General features: G+C 42.2%; 1 protein-coding gene across 1 annotated transcript in view; it reads right to left on the bottom strand.

The window, feature by feature from the left end:
- Positions 1–17,249, bottom strand: part of SLC17A8 (solute carrier family 17 (vesicular glutamate transporter), member 8) — a 94,337-nt gene that overhangs the window by 68,621 nt on the left and 8,467 nt on the right. Inside the window, exons 2-3 of the mRNA XM_006871126.1 lie at positions 13,543–13,799; positions 5,027–5,141 (exon numbers count right to left, since the gene is read on the bottom strand). Of these exons, the coding sequence (XP_006871188.1) occupies positions 5,027–5,141; positions 13,543–13,799 (372 nt within the window). The remainder of the gene's footprint in view (positions 1–5,026; positions 5,142–13,542; positions 13,800–17,249) is intronic.

A 17,249-nucleotide genomic window follows, 5' to 3' on the forward strand; every position in this document is an offset into this window, starting at 1 on the left:
ACTTGTCTGTCAGTTGGTCGTACTGTGGTGGCTTATGAGTTGCTGTGATTCTGAAAGCTATGCCACCAGTATTTTAAATACCAGCAGGGTCACCCATTATGGACAGGTTTCAGGTGAGCTTCCGGATGAAGACAGACTAGGTAGAAGTAGTGACAAAATACTTCCGAATACTTAGTCACTGAAAACCTTATGAATAGCAGAGAAACACTAGCCATTAGATAGATGCATATCAAAACAACAATGAGATATCATCTCACACCAGCAATAATAGCAAAGATCAAAAAAGTAGGGGACAATAAAAGCTGACAAGGATGCAGAGACTGGGATTCTCCTACATTGTCGGTGGTATTGCAAAATTGTCCAACCACTCTGGAAAGCAATATGGCACTTCCTCAGAAGGTTGGAAATACAAATACCTTATGATCCAGCAATTTCCTACTTGGTATTTACCCGCAAGAAATGTGAGCCATAACACAAGTAGATATATGCACACCAATCTTCATATCAGCACTATTTACAATAGCAAAAAGATGGAGACAGCCTAAGTGCCCATCAATGAAGAATGGATAATCAAACTTTGGTACATACACACATGGAATATTATGCTACCTTGAAGAATAACAAGGAAGCTGCAAGCCACCATATAACATGTATGAACCTTTAGGACATTATGCTGAGTGAACTTAGTCAGTCACAAAAGGAGAAACACTGCATAGGACTATTATTGTAAAAGATTAAGAAAAAGAACTCACACTAAAAGGGAGGAAAAAAAATTTATTTGCTGGTTACCAGATGTATGGGTAGGTTGAGGGGAGGGAGGGGAAGGTGGAGCACAGGGTAGGGAATACACACAGGATAGCTTGGGAGCTGGGGACAGGGGGAACAATATACAAGAAGTGGGAGGGGAATGGAAGAACAAGGCCGATGGGAGAACAGTTTGCATGGACCAAGTGGGACAGAGGCAAATAATGATGTATGCCCAACCTTGGAACAACAGGTCTCTGGAATACAGGGATTGAGGCATGGTTGGAATGGAGAAAAGAGGGGAAATAATGTTTAGATACTTGGCTGTCTTGAATCTTGGATTCCCTTGCCTACCATTGTAAAATAGACACTTGACGGGGAGAGAAAGGAATAGTCAGAAACATCACCATAGAAAGCCTCGAAGTTTGTCTTCAGCCTTTAATTGACTGGAATACCTAAAATGGGGTTGCAACTTGTGCAGGGAAGGAGGATTACTGCGGAGTCTTTGCATTGCATAAGACCATAGGTGGAATCCTGAACCTCATCCAGAATCTTCAGAAGTGGGAAATTTCCACTTGAAAGGACAAGCAGACCAACCTGAAGTAGGTAGAAGAACAGAAAATATTTCTTAAAAGAAAGATCAGCAGGAAAAATCAAATACAATAATGGCAGTCCAATTGATGACTACAAGAACAGGCAAGCTATTTGACCAGGAACCATCAAGGCATGTGGTTAGGTCCCCTCAGGGCAAACTCCCTTCCAAGACTAAGACTAAAGGGTAATACACGAGTAGGCATATGGTCTGATTGGTCAATGATAAGGGGAATTGGGGGAAAACAGCAATGAAGTTCAATAGACTCCTGTGAATCCGGATTGAGACCTAGTTGGCAAGCAACATGGCAAGACCTGGGGACTCCTTGGCCCAGAGACAGGGACATGGCCACAGAGGACTAAAGTGGAGAGTGAACTGTCCAGCTGATATAAAGTGAGGGGAGATGCACAAGAACACACATACTTGCAGATAATACCCACTTGACCTGGCTTCAATGAATGGATGATCAGAACTCAACTAGAAGAAGAAAGAAGAGGAAAAAAAGAGTAATCTGCTACAATTTGATGAACTTGACCTATACTTATGGATGTAGTAGCTCAAAAGAGGAAACAAATCTTAACAGTGAGGATCATTCCTACCCCCTTGGTACACAGGGTTGATGGGGATGGGCAACTTAGACATTGGCTACCCAAAATTTCAGGGGAGGGGCTACAAAGGCAAGAAGTGACTGGCTTACAAGCTTTCAAGAGGGGGCCTAGCTCCAGAGGGGGTGGGGGAAGGTAGAATCTCCACTGAGTGGTTTCCAATCTGCCTAGATGGGCGATGAAAGGAGATGGGGATAAGACTTCTGTGGTACAATAGTGAATAATTGCTATCAGGACTGACTGTGCAGGTTGAAAATGTAAAGGTAGATGTTTTATAACAAAAGGAGGGGAGTGGTTGATTTTGCAGTCCAGGAGCAGAGGTCCCTGGGACCATCAAGAGAGAGGAGTGGAGTGCGGGACCCTACTCAGAGAAGCAGTAACGCCAGAAATGGAGGCAGAGGTGATGACATGGAGAGATGGAGCAGCTGGGGACTTTGGACTCAGGGAGGGAGAGAGGCTGTGTGCTGGCAGCCGGGGAGCAGGCTTGAAGGGTGTACCCTTTGGTTGTTCAATGATGCATGGAGGGGAATGTAATCATTGCAATGAAATGAAATACGATAGGATGGATGTAAAGCTAATATTTTTTTTAATGTAGAAGGAATAGAATAACTAAGTAACAATAAAGATTAGACAAGAACATACTGAATTATAGTCAAGTTTTGAATTTATTTAATTCTTGCAGTACTTTCAAATCTTTTTTTTTTACCTTGACTCATAACACAAATATATTTTCTATTACTATCCAGCACAAACTGATACATACAAATGTAACCACAAGTTTTACAAGCCAATACTTACAACACTCTCAAAATATTTTTATTCTATTTTACTATCTTCTATTAACTCTCATTTAAAAATGCTCATTGTGAAGTCACTATGCTGATTTCACAACCACCTAATTAACTGTGATCTGGAGTTGAGAAAACATTGCTTTATATAATTGCAATGCATTTTCCAAAGTTCATAAATGTAAAGTCTTATAAGAAATACAATTGGAAGGAACCTGGAAATGTTTAGTATACTCCTTTTCTAGTACATTAATACACTCTACCATCTGTCCCCCAAGTGGTCATTCTCTCCCACTTGAATACCTCTTGTGTTGTTATCAGGTGCCATCAAGTTGATTCCAACTTATAACAGCAGTTTTATGCACAACAGAAAGAAACATGGCCCCAGCCTGCACCATCCTCACAATTGTTAAGCTTTAGTCCACTGTTGTTGCTACTGTCCCAATCTGTTCCCTCCTGATAATGGGTCTGAAGTATGAAAGACAAAGTTTGACCATCTTGGCTTCAAAGGCTGTACTTCTTCCAATACAGATCTGTTTGTATTTGGGGCAGTACATGGTATTTTAATATTCTCTTCCAACACCATAACATAAATGCATCAATTCTTCTGTCTTCCTTATTCATTGTCCAGCTTCCACATGCATCAAGTTGTTGTTGTTGTTGTTGTTAAGTGCCATCGAGTTGGTTCCAACCCATAGCGACCCTGTCTACGGTTTCTAAGGAGCAGCTGGTGAGCTTGAACTGCTGATCTTGCAGTTCAAATGGCTTTGCAGTCTGGCACATTAACCCATAGCGCCACATAAGGACTCCAAGTTGGTGTTAGGTGCCATCAAGTCAGTTACAACTCATAGTGACACCTGGACAACAAAATGCAACATTACCCAATCTTGCCCCATCCTCACAATTGTTGTTTAATTTGAGACCATTGTTGCAGCCACTGTTGTTGTTGTTGTTAAGTGCCGTCGAGTCGGTTCCGACCCATAGCGACCCTGTACAGGGTTTCTGAGGATGTAAATCTTTACGGGAGTAGAAAGCCTCATCTTTCTCCCGCAGAGCGGCTGGTAGTTTCGAACTACTGACCTTAAGGTTCGCAGCCTGATTCGTAGCCACTACGCTATGTCAGTCTATATCATTGAGGGTCTTCCTCTTTTTACTGACCCTCTACTTTATAACCATGATGACCTTCTCCAGGGACTGGTCCCTCCTAGTAACATGCCTAAAGTTCATGAGACAAAGTGCTGCCATCTTTCTAAGGAGCTTTGTTCATTCTTCTGGCAATTCATAGTATATCCAATATTCTTCTTCAATATCATAATTCAAATGCATCAATATTTTTCTGGTTTTTCTTATTCATTGCCCACCTTTCACATGCATATGAGTCAATTAAAAAGACCATGGCTTGGCTTCAGGCACACCTTAGTCCTCCGCAAAGTGACCAAAACCAACAAACCAAACCCGCTGCCATCGAGTTGATTCTAATTCATAGTGACTCTCTCAGACAGAGTAGCACTTCCCACTTTGGGTTTCTGAATCTTAACAAGAGCAGACAGCCTTATCTTTCTCCCATGGAGCAACTAGGAGGTTTGAACTGCTGACCTTGTGGTTAGCAGCCCAACGGGTAACATATTCTTGACTTTTTAAAAAACTCTTTGTAAAGAATTTTTTCTCAGCAGATTTGACTGTTGCTTCTCTAGGCATTGATTGTGAATCCTTGACAACTTCAACCTTTAATCTGCTTATTGTGACGTTGATTATTGGTCCAGTTGTGAGAAATTTTGCTTTCTTTATGTTGAGGTGTAATCCATACTGATGGGTGTAATCTTTGATCTTCATCAGCAAGTGCTTCAAGTTCTCTTTCAGCAAACATGGCCCTGTCATCTGCATATCACAGGTTGTTAATAAGTCTTTCTGCAATTCTGATGCTATGTTTTTCTTTGTAGAGTCCACCTTCTTGGATCATTTGCTCAGAATACATATTGAATAAGTATGCTGAAAGCAGGATACAATACTGACACACATTTTTCCTGATTTTAAAGCAAGAAATATCTGTTGGTTCTGTTAGACTGACTGCCTCTTGGTTTTAAAAAGTAGCAAGGTGAATCCAATTGAACAAAAAAGTAAATAGAGATTTTTAAGAACAGGATCAGTCAGGGTCAATATCTGGGAATCTCACCTATTCAAATGGATTCTGTCCTTCATTCTGTACCCCTAAATTAGGAGCTGGCTGTACAAATTTTATAAAACTACAAACCATATTATGAGTTATGCAGTAATGAAGCTATATCAATTTATCTTACCTGTTAGCAGCGAACTTGTTTGAAATGAAACCACCTGGAATCTGTGTCATAATATAACCCCAGAAAAAAGATCCATGGATAAGGCCCACTGTCTCTGGATCCCAGTTAAACTGTGCTATCTGGAAATAAGAAAGCAGAGAGAGTTTTGTTTGGAAACAATAATAATATTAACTCTAGTTATCACTGATTCTACACAAAACCCCACCAGACCCTTCTTCCCTTCCTTTATTCAACAAGTATTTATGCAGGTCCCACCACCATCTGTCAGTTTGTCATACTATGGTGACTTGCATGTTGCTATGATGCTGGAAGCTTTGCCATCAGAGTTTCAAATAAAAGTAGGGTCACCCATGACCGATGGGTTTCAGCAGAGCTTCCAGACTAAACCAAACTGGGAAGAAAGGCCTGATTATCTACCTTCCAAGTTATGGATTATAACAGAATATCGTCCAACATGATTTTGGAAAGTGAGTCCCCAAGGTTAGAAGGCATGACATAATAACCACAGCAATAGATTCAAACATATCACCGTTCATGAAGATGGCACAGGACTAAGCAACTAAGGTACAGAAAGTCACCATTTCAGCATGGAGAACAGATGCCTGGGACCCAACAACAGCACTGTTTTCTGGGGATACAGCAGTAAACAAAGCTAAGGCCCTGCCCTCATGGAGCTGCTATTTCCAGTGGAAGACAGTAGAGAATAATGATGAGTGCATGGGAGAAAATAAAACCACATGACCTGAAAACAAAACATAAATTCTAGGTTTACTAGGCTATCCAGATAACAGTTCAATCCGAAAGCATGAAGGGAATCCAATCTAAAGTCTCTCAGGATATTAAAATTATTCTTACCTACCCATAGGACATGTGAGGTTAAAACAGAATGAACAGTTCTAGCAGATAATCCCTCTGCTTAAAGTCTGTGTGCAACACAGTATCACAGGGCATGGAACATAAATGTCAGCAACTATTATTTTGTTATTGTAATAATAACAGCAACAACAACACACTCTTGCAAATCTTGGGCCACTGAAAATGTGAATCTCTAGGCTGAGGTCTCCTTTCTCCCTCAGCAAGATAGCTCATTCTCTTCTGATGCATTACAAATATTCTTTCCTCTGAGGAACATCCCAACATGCCTGCCCCCATAGACCTCTGTTTTACAGCTCTGGTGCCCACAGTGCTGAGCAGCAAGCTGCTCTAAGGTAGGAGCTGTGTCTTGTTTACCTCAATAGGTAGCTAAAAGAAATTCCTGGAACACAGAAGGTATAGTTGCTGAATGAATAAATGAATGGCTTTTTAAAGCAGTAATATGAAAATACAAGGTATTTCTACTATTGATAAATTTTTATTATCAATATAGTATGTGTTATCACAGAGTTCTGGTGTGTTGCTGTAGTATAACCACAAGGTTAGCAGTTCAAACCCACCAGCCGCTCCCTGGAAACAGTCTCTATGAGTTGGAACCAACTTGACAATAAACAACAAAAATGTGTTGTCACAGTGATTCTCCTTACACAAATTGTTATGCATTCATTTGTGTGCCAGATCAGAGGATGTAAACACATGGTCAAATGAAAAATCATCTTGTCTTGAAGATCACAGTCCCAGTAGTACTGGCCAGGACGCTACTGTAGTTCCCATTTTCTAATTTTACAGATTAGGAAATTGAAGCTCAAAAGCAAAAAGGAGACCTACACATTTGGATGCAGTAGCTCAAAAGTGGGAACAAATCTTTACAGTGAGGATCATTCCCACCCCCTCCACACACAGAGTGGACAGGGATGGGCAACTTGGACACTGGCTACCCGATATGAGGGGTGGGGGGCCTACAAAGGCAAGAAGTGACTGGCTTACAAGCTTTCAAGAGGGAATCTAGATCCAGAGGGCCTGGAGGAAGGTAGAATCTCCACTGAGTAGTATCCAATCTGTCTGGGTGGGGCTGATGAAAGGAGATGGGAATAGGTCTCTTGTGATACTAGAGTGAATAATTGATATCAGAACAGATTGTGAGGGTAGGAAATGTAAAGGTAGACATTTTGTAGCAAAAGGAGTGGAGTGACTGACTTTGCAGTCAAGGAGCAGAGGTTTCTGGGACCATCAAGGGAGAAGAGCGGAGAGTGGGACCCTACCCAGAGAAGCAGTGACACCAGAGATGGAGGCAGAGATGATGATGTGGAGAGATGGAGCAGCTGGGGACTTTAGACCCAGAGAGGGAGAGAGGCTGTGTGCTGACAACTGGGGAGCAGGCTTGTAGAGTATACCCTTTGATTAGTTGATGATGCATGGAGGGAATTGTAACCATGGCAATGAAATTATATACAATAGGATGAATGTAAATAATGTTCTCCACGTAAACTATCATATAATTCACAGTAAAACATTTTTTTAAAAAAAGCAAAAAGGAGCCCCCAGTCATTAATTCACATCAGCTTACACATTTTTATGCTGTGCTTATTATGTGTCTCCTATCCTTCCAGGCCCTGGGATACAACAGTGAACACAAGTAGCAATTCCTGTCTTCATGAAGATTCCACTGGGGATGACGGGTGGTAACAATAACAATAATAAGCAAGCATATACCGTGTCAGATGCCAGTGATGAGAAGAAAAATGAAAGCAGGGAAGAGGATATGACGGTGTTGGCGGAAGGCAAGGTAAGGTAGGATGAAATTTGAACTAGAATGGTCTGGGAAGGTGATTTTTGAGTGAAGAACTGAAGAAAGAAAAGGAATAAGCAAGTGCAAAGGCCCTGAGGTAGGAATGTGCCTTGTGATTTAGTCAAACAGCAGGATGTCAGTTTACTTAGCTGGAGGGTAGTGAGTAATGGAGAGAGAATAAGAATTACAGTAAGAGAAATGATGAGAGGTGATGAGGTATCCAGTTAGGTAAGGGACCTGTACTTCATCTTATTCCAAGAGAGAGGCAAATCATTTGAAGTTCTGAGTAGAAAAGGGACACAATTGTATTATTTCCAATTATTTCCTCCTTTCATAGTGCTGGTGGCATAGTGGGTTAGCATTTGGCTAGTAATCACAAGGTCAACAATTCGAATCCACTAACTGCTCTATGGGAAAAAGATGAGGCTTTCTGTTTCTGGAAAGATTTACACTCTGGGAAATTCTATACCTGGTCACCATGAGTCAGAACCAACTTGACAGCATGCAGCAACATTTCCTTCTTTAATCCTCCCAATACTTTCAGGTACTTAATGTAAATGATCCAGTTATTCTACCCAGCAGCCCTTTTATCTTCATTTCACAATAAGGACATTCAGAGTTAGCAAAGAACTGTTAGAAATGCCAGCTCCTGCTGCCTTGCTCACAATTTCTCCCCGGCCACAGTCCCTGCTGCCTTTTTTTTCTCACCCTCAAGGACTGGAAATCTACATTGAGAGAGTCAAGCAGAAGACTGGACACAATCAAGCAACCTCTCTCTCTCTCTTCTCACCTATTCCTAGAGATTCTAGTTGGACAATAGTGAGAGCACTTGAATGTGGCATGGAGTCATGGCCAAGCCAATCAGCTTTCTGGAAAGGCAAAGTCTCCAGGAACATAAGCTTTGGAGGGCAGTGAGACACCCTGGGAAAGAAAAGAAAACACTCTGTGGAGAAGCATGAGGAAGTGGAACCAATATAGATATAGTAGATGACAGACCTTAGTTAAGGGCTGTCTAATTCCCAGGTGGTCTAGCTCAACTCCACAAAGTCTCTGGTTCTCCATTGGAAAAATGCCTGTTGTTGTTATTAAGTGCTATCAAGTTGATTTCAACCCATAACGATCCTGTATAGGGTTTTCTAGGAGCAACTGGTGAGTTTGAATCACTGATCTTGTGGTTCAAACCAACTTTGCAGCCCAGAGCATTAACTCACAGTGCCATTCTTGTTGTTGTTGTCAAGTTCAAGTCGATTCCGACCCATAGTGACCCTGTACAGGGTTTCCAAGGAGCAGCTGGTGAGCTTAACCCACCGACCTTGCAGTTCAAATGGCTCTGTAGTCTGGTGCATTAACCCACAGCACCATACCAGAACTGCCATTGGTGATGTCAAATTGGTTCCAACTCATAGTGACCCTATATACCACAGAACAAAACACTGCCTGGTCCTGCGCCATCCTCACAATTGTTGTTACACTTGAGCTCATTGCTGCTGCCACTGTGTCAATACATCTCATTGGGGGTCTTCCTCTTGTTTGCTGACCCTCTGCTTTACCAAGCACGATGTCCTTCTCCAGGGACTGGTCCCTCCTAATATGATGTCCGATGCAAGAGAGACGAAGTCTCACTATCCTGGCTTAGGAACACTCTGGCTGTACTTCTTCCAACACAGATTTGTTAGCTCTTCTCTCAGTCCATGATACGTTCAGTATTCTCTGCCAACACCTACTCTTCACTTATCTACTATCTCATTATCTGGCATTTTGCATTTACAACAATAGTTAAAATTCTACAATCCTAATAGATCCATTTTGGAAGAAGTGCCAGAGTACTCCTTAGAGGCCAAGATGGCCAAACTTCATCTCTCATACTTAGATTGTCAGGAGGGATCAGTCGCTGGAGAAGGATATTATGTTTGGTAAGGTGGAGGGTCAGAGAAAAAGAGGAAAACCCCCAACGAGATGGATTGACCAAGTGGCAGCATTGATGGACTCAAGAGTGGCAACAGTCGGAACCGACTCCACGGCACATAACAACAACAACAACATTTGAAAAACCTACCCATTTGTACTATCTACCTCTCTCTTCTTTTGAAAAGAGGAATTTAGAAATACAGCAGTAGACACTATCTAGTTTCTGCCTCATACAACAAATCCACCCTATAATATGTTGTTGTTGTTATGTGCCGTGGAGTCGGTTCTAACTCATAACGACCCTGTACAGGGTTTCTGAGGCTGTAAATCTTTACGGGAGCAGAAAGCCTCATCTTTCTCCCGTGCAACAGCTGGTAGTTTCGAATTGCTGACCTTGCGGTTCGCAACCCGATTCATAACCACTATACTACCAGAGCTCCCAATAATATACATGCAGATAATGGTGGTAGTGGTTGTGTGGTCTCAAGTTGGTTCTGACTCACAGAGACCCTGTATAGGGCTCCTGAGGTTATAAATCCTTACAAGAGCAGAAAGCCTCATCTTTCTCCCAAAGAGCAGCAGGTGGATTTGAATTAATAACCTGCGGTTAGCAGCCCAATTTGTAACCCACCACACCACCAGAGCTCCATATACACATGCATAAACAAACAAAAATCGTAGCCATTCCAAGCCTTTCCCAATTAGTGAAATCTTTGTCATCAGGTCGAACACACTCAGCTGATCTCTGAGCCATGTTCTATTAGGACAAGAGAGAAATGATCTTCTATAAATTCAAGTTAGGCTAGAATTTCTGAAATGCTACTAAACTCCTCATCTTGAGACTAGAGAAAAATGATGGAAAACATATTTTAGATCTTAATCAATTTCTCTAGACTCCAGAAAGCAAAACCATGGAAACTCAAGAACACACACTAGCATTGTTCCTTGGGTTTATCAACATGTCTTTTCCATATGCCTCAAAGCAGATTCTATTGACCCAGGCCTATCTTTTCAGGCAACAAACAAATGCAAAACATCATCTCATTTAGATCTGGGCCTCAGCAGACACGTTTTAATAAGTTGGCCTTGCTCACAAAAGGCTGAAAGAATACAGCTGATACGCATCTGAAACCCTGCTAATATACATCATTCCTTATTTTTAAAATGCATGACACCCCACCCCCGCCCCACTACCCCACTCCCCCCCACCCCACACACACACAAACTAGGATGTTCTTTTAGAGCAGATTCAGCTGCGACATCAAACAGACAAGTTAGTAGAATCTCCATGGTGTTATTTTCCTGTAGCAGAATAATCTCTTAGCCTAAAAAACAAAGCCTGCAGGCCAACGAGACTTCTTTTCAATGGATTCAAATAAAATTCTCCTAAACCAGCTCTTGGCAGGAGACTGTTCCAGGTGATGCATTTTGAAAGAAAGTGTTTGGTGATGAGGTAAGTCCAGGAAACACCTGCTTGCCACATCCCCCTCTTGGAGAGTTGAAGGAGACAGCAAAGTAAAGGTTCTGAGGAAAGACTCCCATTGAATCATACAGCACCGTCTTCCTAGCACAGCCCAGTGAGTTTGGAAAACTCTGATGTTTCTCCAAATATAGGTGAGGATCAGAAAATAAAGATATCTCTCTGCAAGTGGATGAATCTCCACAGGAGTCATTCCATCATGTGTGTGTGCTCAGTTGAATAAAGCATATTTATTGAGTGTACACCGGACATTTATTTTGACTTGATTTTCTCCGATAGCCTCAATACTGCTACGGTAGTGGTGGTACTAGTTGCCGTGGAATCGGTTCTGATACGTAGCGACTCTGTATAGGCTGTCTGAGGCTGTCAATCTTTATGGGAGCAGAAAAACCTCATCTTTCTTCTGTGAAGCGGCTGGTAGTTTCCAACTGCTGACCTTGTGGTTAGTAGCTTAACTGGTAACCCATTATGCTACTAGAACTCCTTCAATACTTCTGTAGGTTTCTCTTGTATGAGAAGTCCCTTGGGTGGTGCAAACAGCTAACATTCAGCTGCTTGCCAAAAGATTGGAGTTTGGAGTCCACTCAGAGATACCTCAGAAAAAAAGACCTGTGACCTATTTCCATGAGACCAGCCATTGAAAACCCTTTGGAGCACAGTTGTACTCTGATACATCTGGGGACACTAAGAGTCAGAAACAGCTAGACAGTGATCACAGGTGCCAGTGACACTTTTGCCATTTAAGAAACAACCTATGATCTTGCTTATGAGCACAACAGACTCTGAACTGGACTCTGGCCACAACTCGATCTAACTTCAATCCAGACTCCTCCTAGTGGGCAGTGAGCATTCTAGAACACAAGTCACCTCTCCATTAAAAACCCATCCCTGCCTCCCCTATGACTGCCCAGGGCTATTAGGACCTGGTTTCAGTTTACCCTGATGCCTCAATCGTTTGATGATCACCCTATTTTGGGGTAAACTTTGGTAGGTAAACTTCGAGTCCCTCTTACCAAGGGATTGACGTCTTAGTTTTCACTATTTGTCTTAGTTTTCACTATTTTTATTCATTCATAACTGTTATCTGCAATTTAACATTTTCTTCATGAATGAAAACAACAAACACAGGAGTATTATCAGTACTTGTGACTCTGTCAGCAATGGAAATCATAAACATGTTTATATCGCATTACAGAAATTTTAGACCCATTGCTGAATTGTGTCATCTAATGTGTTAGTTACAAAAGCTATTTTATTACTATTATTCTTGTTAAGTGCCATCGAGTCAGTTCCGACTCATAGTGACCCTGTGTAGGGTTTCCGATGAGCAGCTGGTTGGGTTTGAACTGCCAACCTTGTGGTTTGCAGTCCAGTGCCAATCCTACAGCTCATTGAGCTGACAACTGAAACATCAAAGGTAGTGCAATCTCACCATCTGCTCTGCAGGAGAAAGATGAGGCTATCTGCTTCTATAAAGATTTACAATCATGGAAATTCTATGGACCAATTCTACTCTGTCCTATAGGATCTCAGGGAGCTGGAATTGATTCAATGGTGGTGAATTTGAGTGAGTTCCTTTATGATCGTATGTTTTATTTTATGAATTTTAGAGATTATTTTGACAAAGGGTTCAGACTCTTCACCAGATTGTCAAAGAGGTCCGTGATGAAAATATGAAAACTCCTGATTCAGTTCCTAAAACTAAACCATTCATTCTGTGTACCTACCCACCCCCACCTTTACCCTTATCTGTCTCACTGTCTCTCTCTTACACTTCTACAGGCCTTCACACTTGTTAGTCCTTCTTTTTAAATATTTTTCCTTCTACTTTAACAAAACCCTCTTTGGCAAATTGAAAGTATCTTTCATGTGCAATCATCAGTTTCTCTGGGAAATCTCATGTTATCTCAAAGTCTGGATAAGGCCCCTTCCTTTATGACCCTGCGCATCTTGTGCACCTAAAATCCAAATTGTGATTTCTTACTGAGTCGGGCTGCTAACCTCAACATCAGCAGTTCGAAACTACCAACCATTCTGTGAGAAAAAAGATGAGGCTTCCTGCTCCTGTAAAGATTTGCAGCCTCAGAAACCCTCTAAGGGTCCCTATGAGTTGGAACCAACTCCACAGCACACCACCACCACCATCATCAGGACAAGGGCCTAATCTGTGTTGTTCATTATACTAGCCTCATCGCATTGCAGTGTCTGACACTTGGTAGCTTCTCTACATTTTTGCCACATCAGTGAATGAATTATAATGCTTTCTTTCACTAAGCAAAGTATTTATTTACCCAGTTATGGTGTAGTGTTATAGGGTAAGCACTGGACTACTAACTGCAAGGTCAGCAGTTCAAACCTACCAGTTACTCCTCAGAAACCCTATGCAGGGTCTGATGAGTCAGAACCAACTCAAAGGCACATAGTAACAACAACATGGTCAAGAGAGCTCCCGCCATAAACTGACACCAACCTGAATTTCTGGTTTTCCATCCACATACACAGTGCTATTGTTAACCATTTCCACTATGGCAACTCCAAGATTGCACCGAATCCCAAAGGAAATGCAGAATCCTAGCCCACTCATGATGGCGATGATGTAACGCTTGGGGACACCGCAGCAGTGGCAATCACAGGGTGGGGGACTGGGCCTGGATGCCTGCACTGGTCTTCCTTCTTCATTCAGTTCAATATTATCTTCTCCCGCATTGCTTCCATCAATTTTTCTATATTGGAGAAAGAATGTACAGAGAAGAAAAACCAGGAGTTGGCCACATTACACACACCCACACACACACACACAAAAGAGTACCAAGAAAGAAAGAAAAACCCAAAGTAAGATGTAGGCTGTATTTTTTAAAGTAATTATTATTTGAATAAATCATGATGGCTAAATTTTCTGAATGTTCTATTGACCTTTTATAGGCATAAAATATTTAAAGCTCATACAATGCGTTATTATCATGCCCATTTTATAGTTGAGGAAATTAAGACACTTAAGACAGATTAAGCCCAGAGTCAGTGTCCTTAAAAATGCAATCTACCATTTCCTTCTGAAAAGGTATTGGTAGACTTCATGTACATTGCATGACCACTTAGCTCCTATGGTTGACTTTAATGTTTGTGTTTTCTGACATGACTCAGAAGACAGATCCAGTGATCTGCTTCTGAAAGGTCATGGCCTTGGAAACCCTCGGGAGGACAGTCCTAATGTGAATACACAGGGTCACCATGAGTCAGTGGCTTTGGTATCCAATCCAGTCTTGGAAGACATCAACCAACTCTTAGAGGGCACCAACCAACACAAGTACCCTCTGTGAGAAAGATATTGTCCTAGATACCCTGACAATGTCAAGAAGGGTGACAAGTAAGGGAGAAGTAGTAACCCAGGAGAAGACATCCCAAAGGAAGGAGGTCTGAGTTCCCAGAGGAGCAAAAGTAGCAGAACCTGTGTGGTCTGAGGCCATCCCTTATAGCCTGGGAGACAGGATGTTTGGGGGATGTGAGGTGGGAAATGAGGCACTGGGTCTCTGGCCTCTGCAAGTTTCCCTTACTCAAAGTGGAAGCTGAGTCACCAGACTTCATAGGACCAAGAACAAAGATGGATCAAATATCAGAAGGGCCTTCTAAGTTGATTGAGAATCTTTTGCACAACTTAGAGCAGTGGGCAGGACCTACTAATATCAGCCAAAATCTAATTTGTACCAGACTGGAGCTTCTGTATCACATTTTATTTGTTTTAGTAGTAGAAAAGGAACGGTACATTTCTTACATGGCCAAACTCAGAGAAGAAAGTTCAAAACCACCTCACCCTGTATGAAGGAACAAACCATGCTTCCTCCTATTCAAGATTTGATCGCTAGCTCAGTCACTTATGTATTAGCTTTGTAGCTTTGGGTTTCCTGAATCTCACATTTCCTCATATGTAAAGTAAGTCTAATATTTAACTTATAGAACTGTTGTAATTAAATGAGCTTACAAAGAGTAAAACGCTACCACAATAAATAAGAAGGCATTGATTAAATGCTAGGGCCTACACCATCCCTAGTGTTTTCTTAGCATCTTGAACATTCTTTTATTAGAGTATGTCATACCAAATTATAATTACTTATTTTCCACAGCAGAGTAGGTGTTGGATAAACATTTGTTGATTTGAGTACTTGAATGAATGAAAGTCTCCCCAGTAAAATGTGAGCATATTGAGGGCAAGTCCCATTCCTAATTCATCTTTACTCCAGTGGCCAGCTTAATCATTTACCTGAATGGAATTCATGGAGCAATTCCAGACATCACTCCTGCAAAAATAGTGTGGGGGGCAGCATCTAACCTCCTCAAACTTCACAAGGATGAGGAGGAGACTAACCATCAGCATCAAGGTTGATTCCTATGAGGCAGAAGTCAGACATGCCTTCACCTTCCAACCTCTTTACCAATCTGATAAGAACAGTCCTTCCCACAGCACTCTACTTCTCTACTGACTTCAATAATTAGTTCAATGGCCACACAGAACTCTCAGACAATACTCACAATTAGATAGTTTACTAGAGAAGTAACAATACAATCCAGGATCAGAGATGACTTGGAATACAGTTCTTCAATCAGGACAGCCTCTTCTCAGGCACACCTCTCTCTGGCCCTCAGCTTGTCTTAGCTGGAGTCCCATTGGCCACTGCCCTGCTCAGGGAGTTGTGGCAAAGCTCATTTAACTCTGCCAATACGTGTTCAAAGACACACCACTACTCCAGAAACCCTCCTGCTCAAGGGCACTGTGGTACCTTGAGTTTACTTGATATGGCTATTCTTTCCAATGTCTTCCTAATACCTACCAAGCGATTGGGTGGGACCATGCAAATAAAGTGTGCAAAACATTAAGGCTGGGACTGGTTAGTTTTGCCATCCAACTAGGTTAAAGGGAGCCATCTCAGAAGCAGGAACAGGTGATCCCAGGACCATCAAAAAGGAAGAATATGAGTGGAGTGTGAGATCCCTACTTAGAACAGAAGTGACAGCAGAGAGTGTGACATGAGAGACAGAGCAGCTGTGGGCTCTAGGCCCATGGGCTAAGTAAAGTTGAGTGCCTACAGGTTGGAGACTGGCTTGCAGAACGTGCCCTTTGGGCATTCACGGACTGACTAAAAGAGGTTTGTAACATTTGCCTGAGTAAGACAGAGGCCAAAGGGCCACATGGATGAGAAGCTGAAGACGAGAATGAGAAGCTGAAGACGAGAATGACAAGAGGCATTCTTGATTGGAAAATTGCTGCATCCTGAATCGGCTCTGATCCTGAATTGAACACTGTCCACTTCCCTAACAAGTCTCATAGTCGGAAGGATTGTTATGAGTTTGTGCGACCATTGCAATGGATTGTGGGACCCAGATATGAAGCCAAGAGTGCAGTGGGAGGGATGGCTGGTGTCCGAATAGGGTAAAGAAGGCTGTAGGATGGAGACATGTCTGACCACTTCCTAAGAATTGGCCTTGCTCTGATTTTGAGTTGGATTCTCTTTCCCTCTCGCCAGTCAGAGGAAGTCAGACATGGTCCCCTCCAGGTTTTTGCAGTTGCTCCCTGGGATGGGAAGTCCACCGCTCTGTCTTCTATCCTGATTCTGCCACCATTTTCTGCCTCTGCGTCTCACCATCTATCATCATCTCTGGTGTCACTGCACTCTGTCTCCTGGGTCAAGGAAATTCGGCACAGGGGTCTCAAATCTAAAGAATATGCTCCACTCCTGGGTCTTCTTTCTCCATAGTAGTGAGATTCCTCCCCTTCTCCATGTCCAGGATGGCTCATTCAAAGCCTAGAAGGATGGCCAAACTGACCAATCCCCACGTTAGGGTTCCATACATCAAGTGTGGTATGGCGCTAAAGGATAATCACTAGACTGATAACTGCAAGGTCAGAGGTTCAAATCTACCAGCCACTCCTCAGAAATCCTACACAGGGTCACTATGAATCATAACTGACTCAACGGTACTTAACAACAATAACCATTCTCAAAAGGGTGCCATGTACTTTACTTGCATTATTAACAAGTTATCCAATTCCTTTGTTGGGCCATAAACACCTCACATTTGTATAGTCCTGGTGAGGCATTGTAGGATAAGTACTGGATTACTAACCTTAAGGTTGACCATTCAAACCTGCTTCTTGAAACCCTATACGGGATCGCTATGAG

The sequence above is a fragment of the Chrysochloris asiatica genome, unplaced genomic scaffold, assembly GCF_000296735.1.
Source record: "Chrysochloris asiatica unplaced genomic scaffold, ChrAsi1.0 scaffold00160, whole genome shotgun sequence".
Classification (NCBI taxonomy): Eukaryota; Metazoa; Chordata; class Mammalia; order Afrosoricida; family Chrysochloridae; genus Chrysochloris; species Chrysochloris asiatica.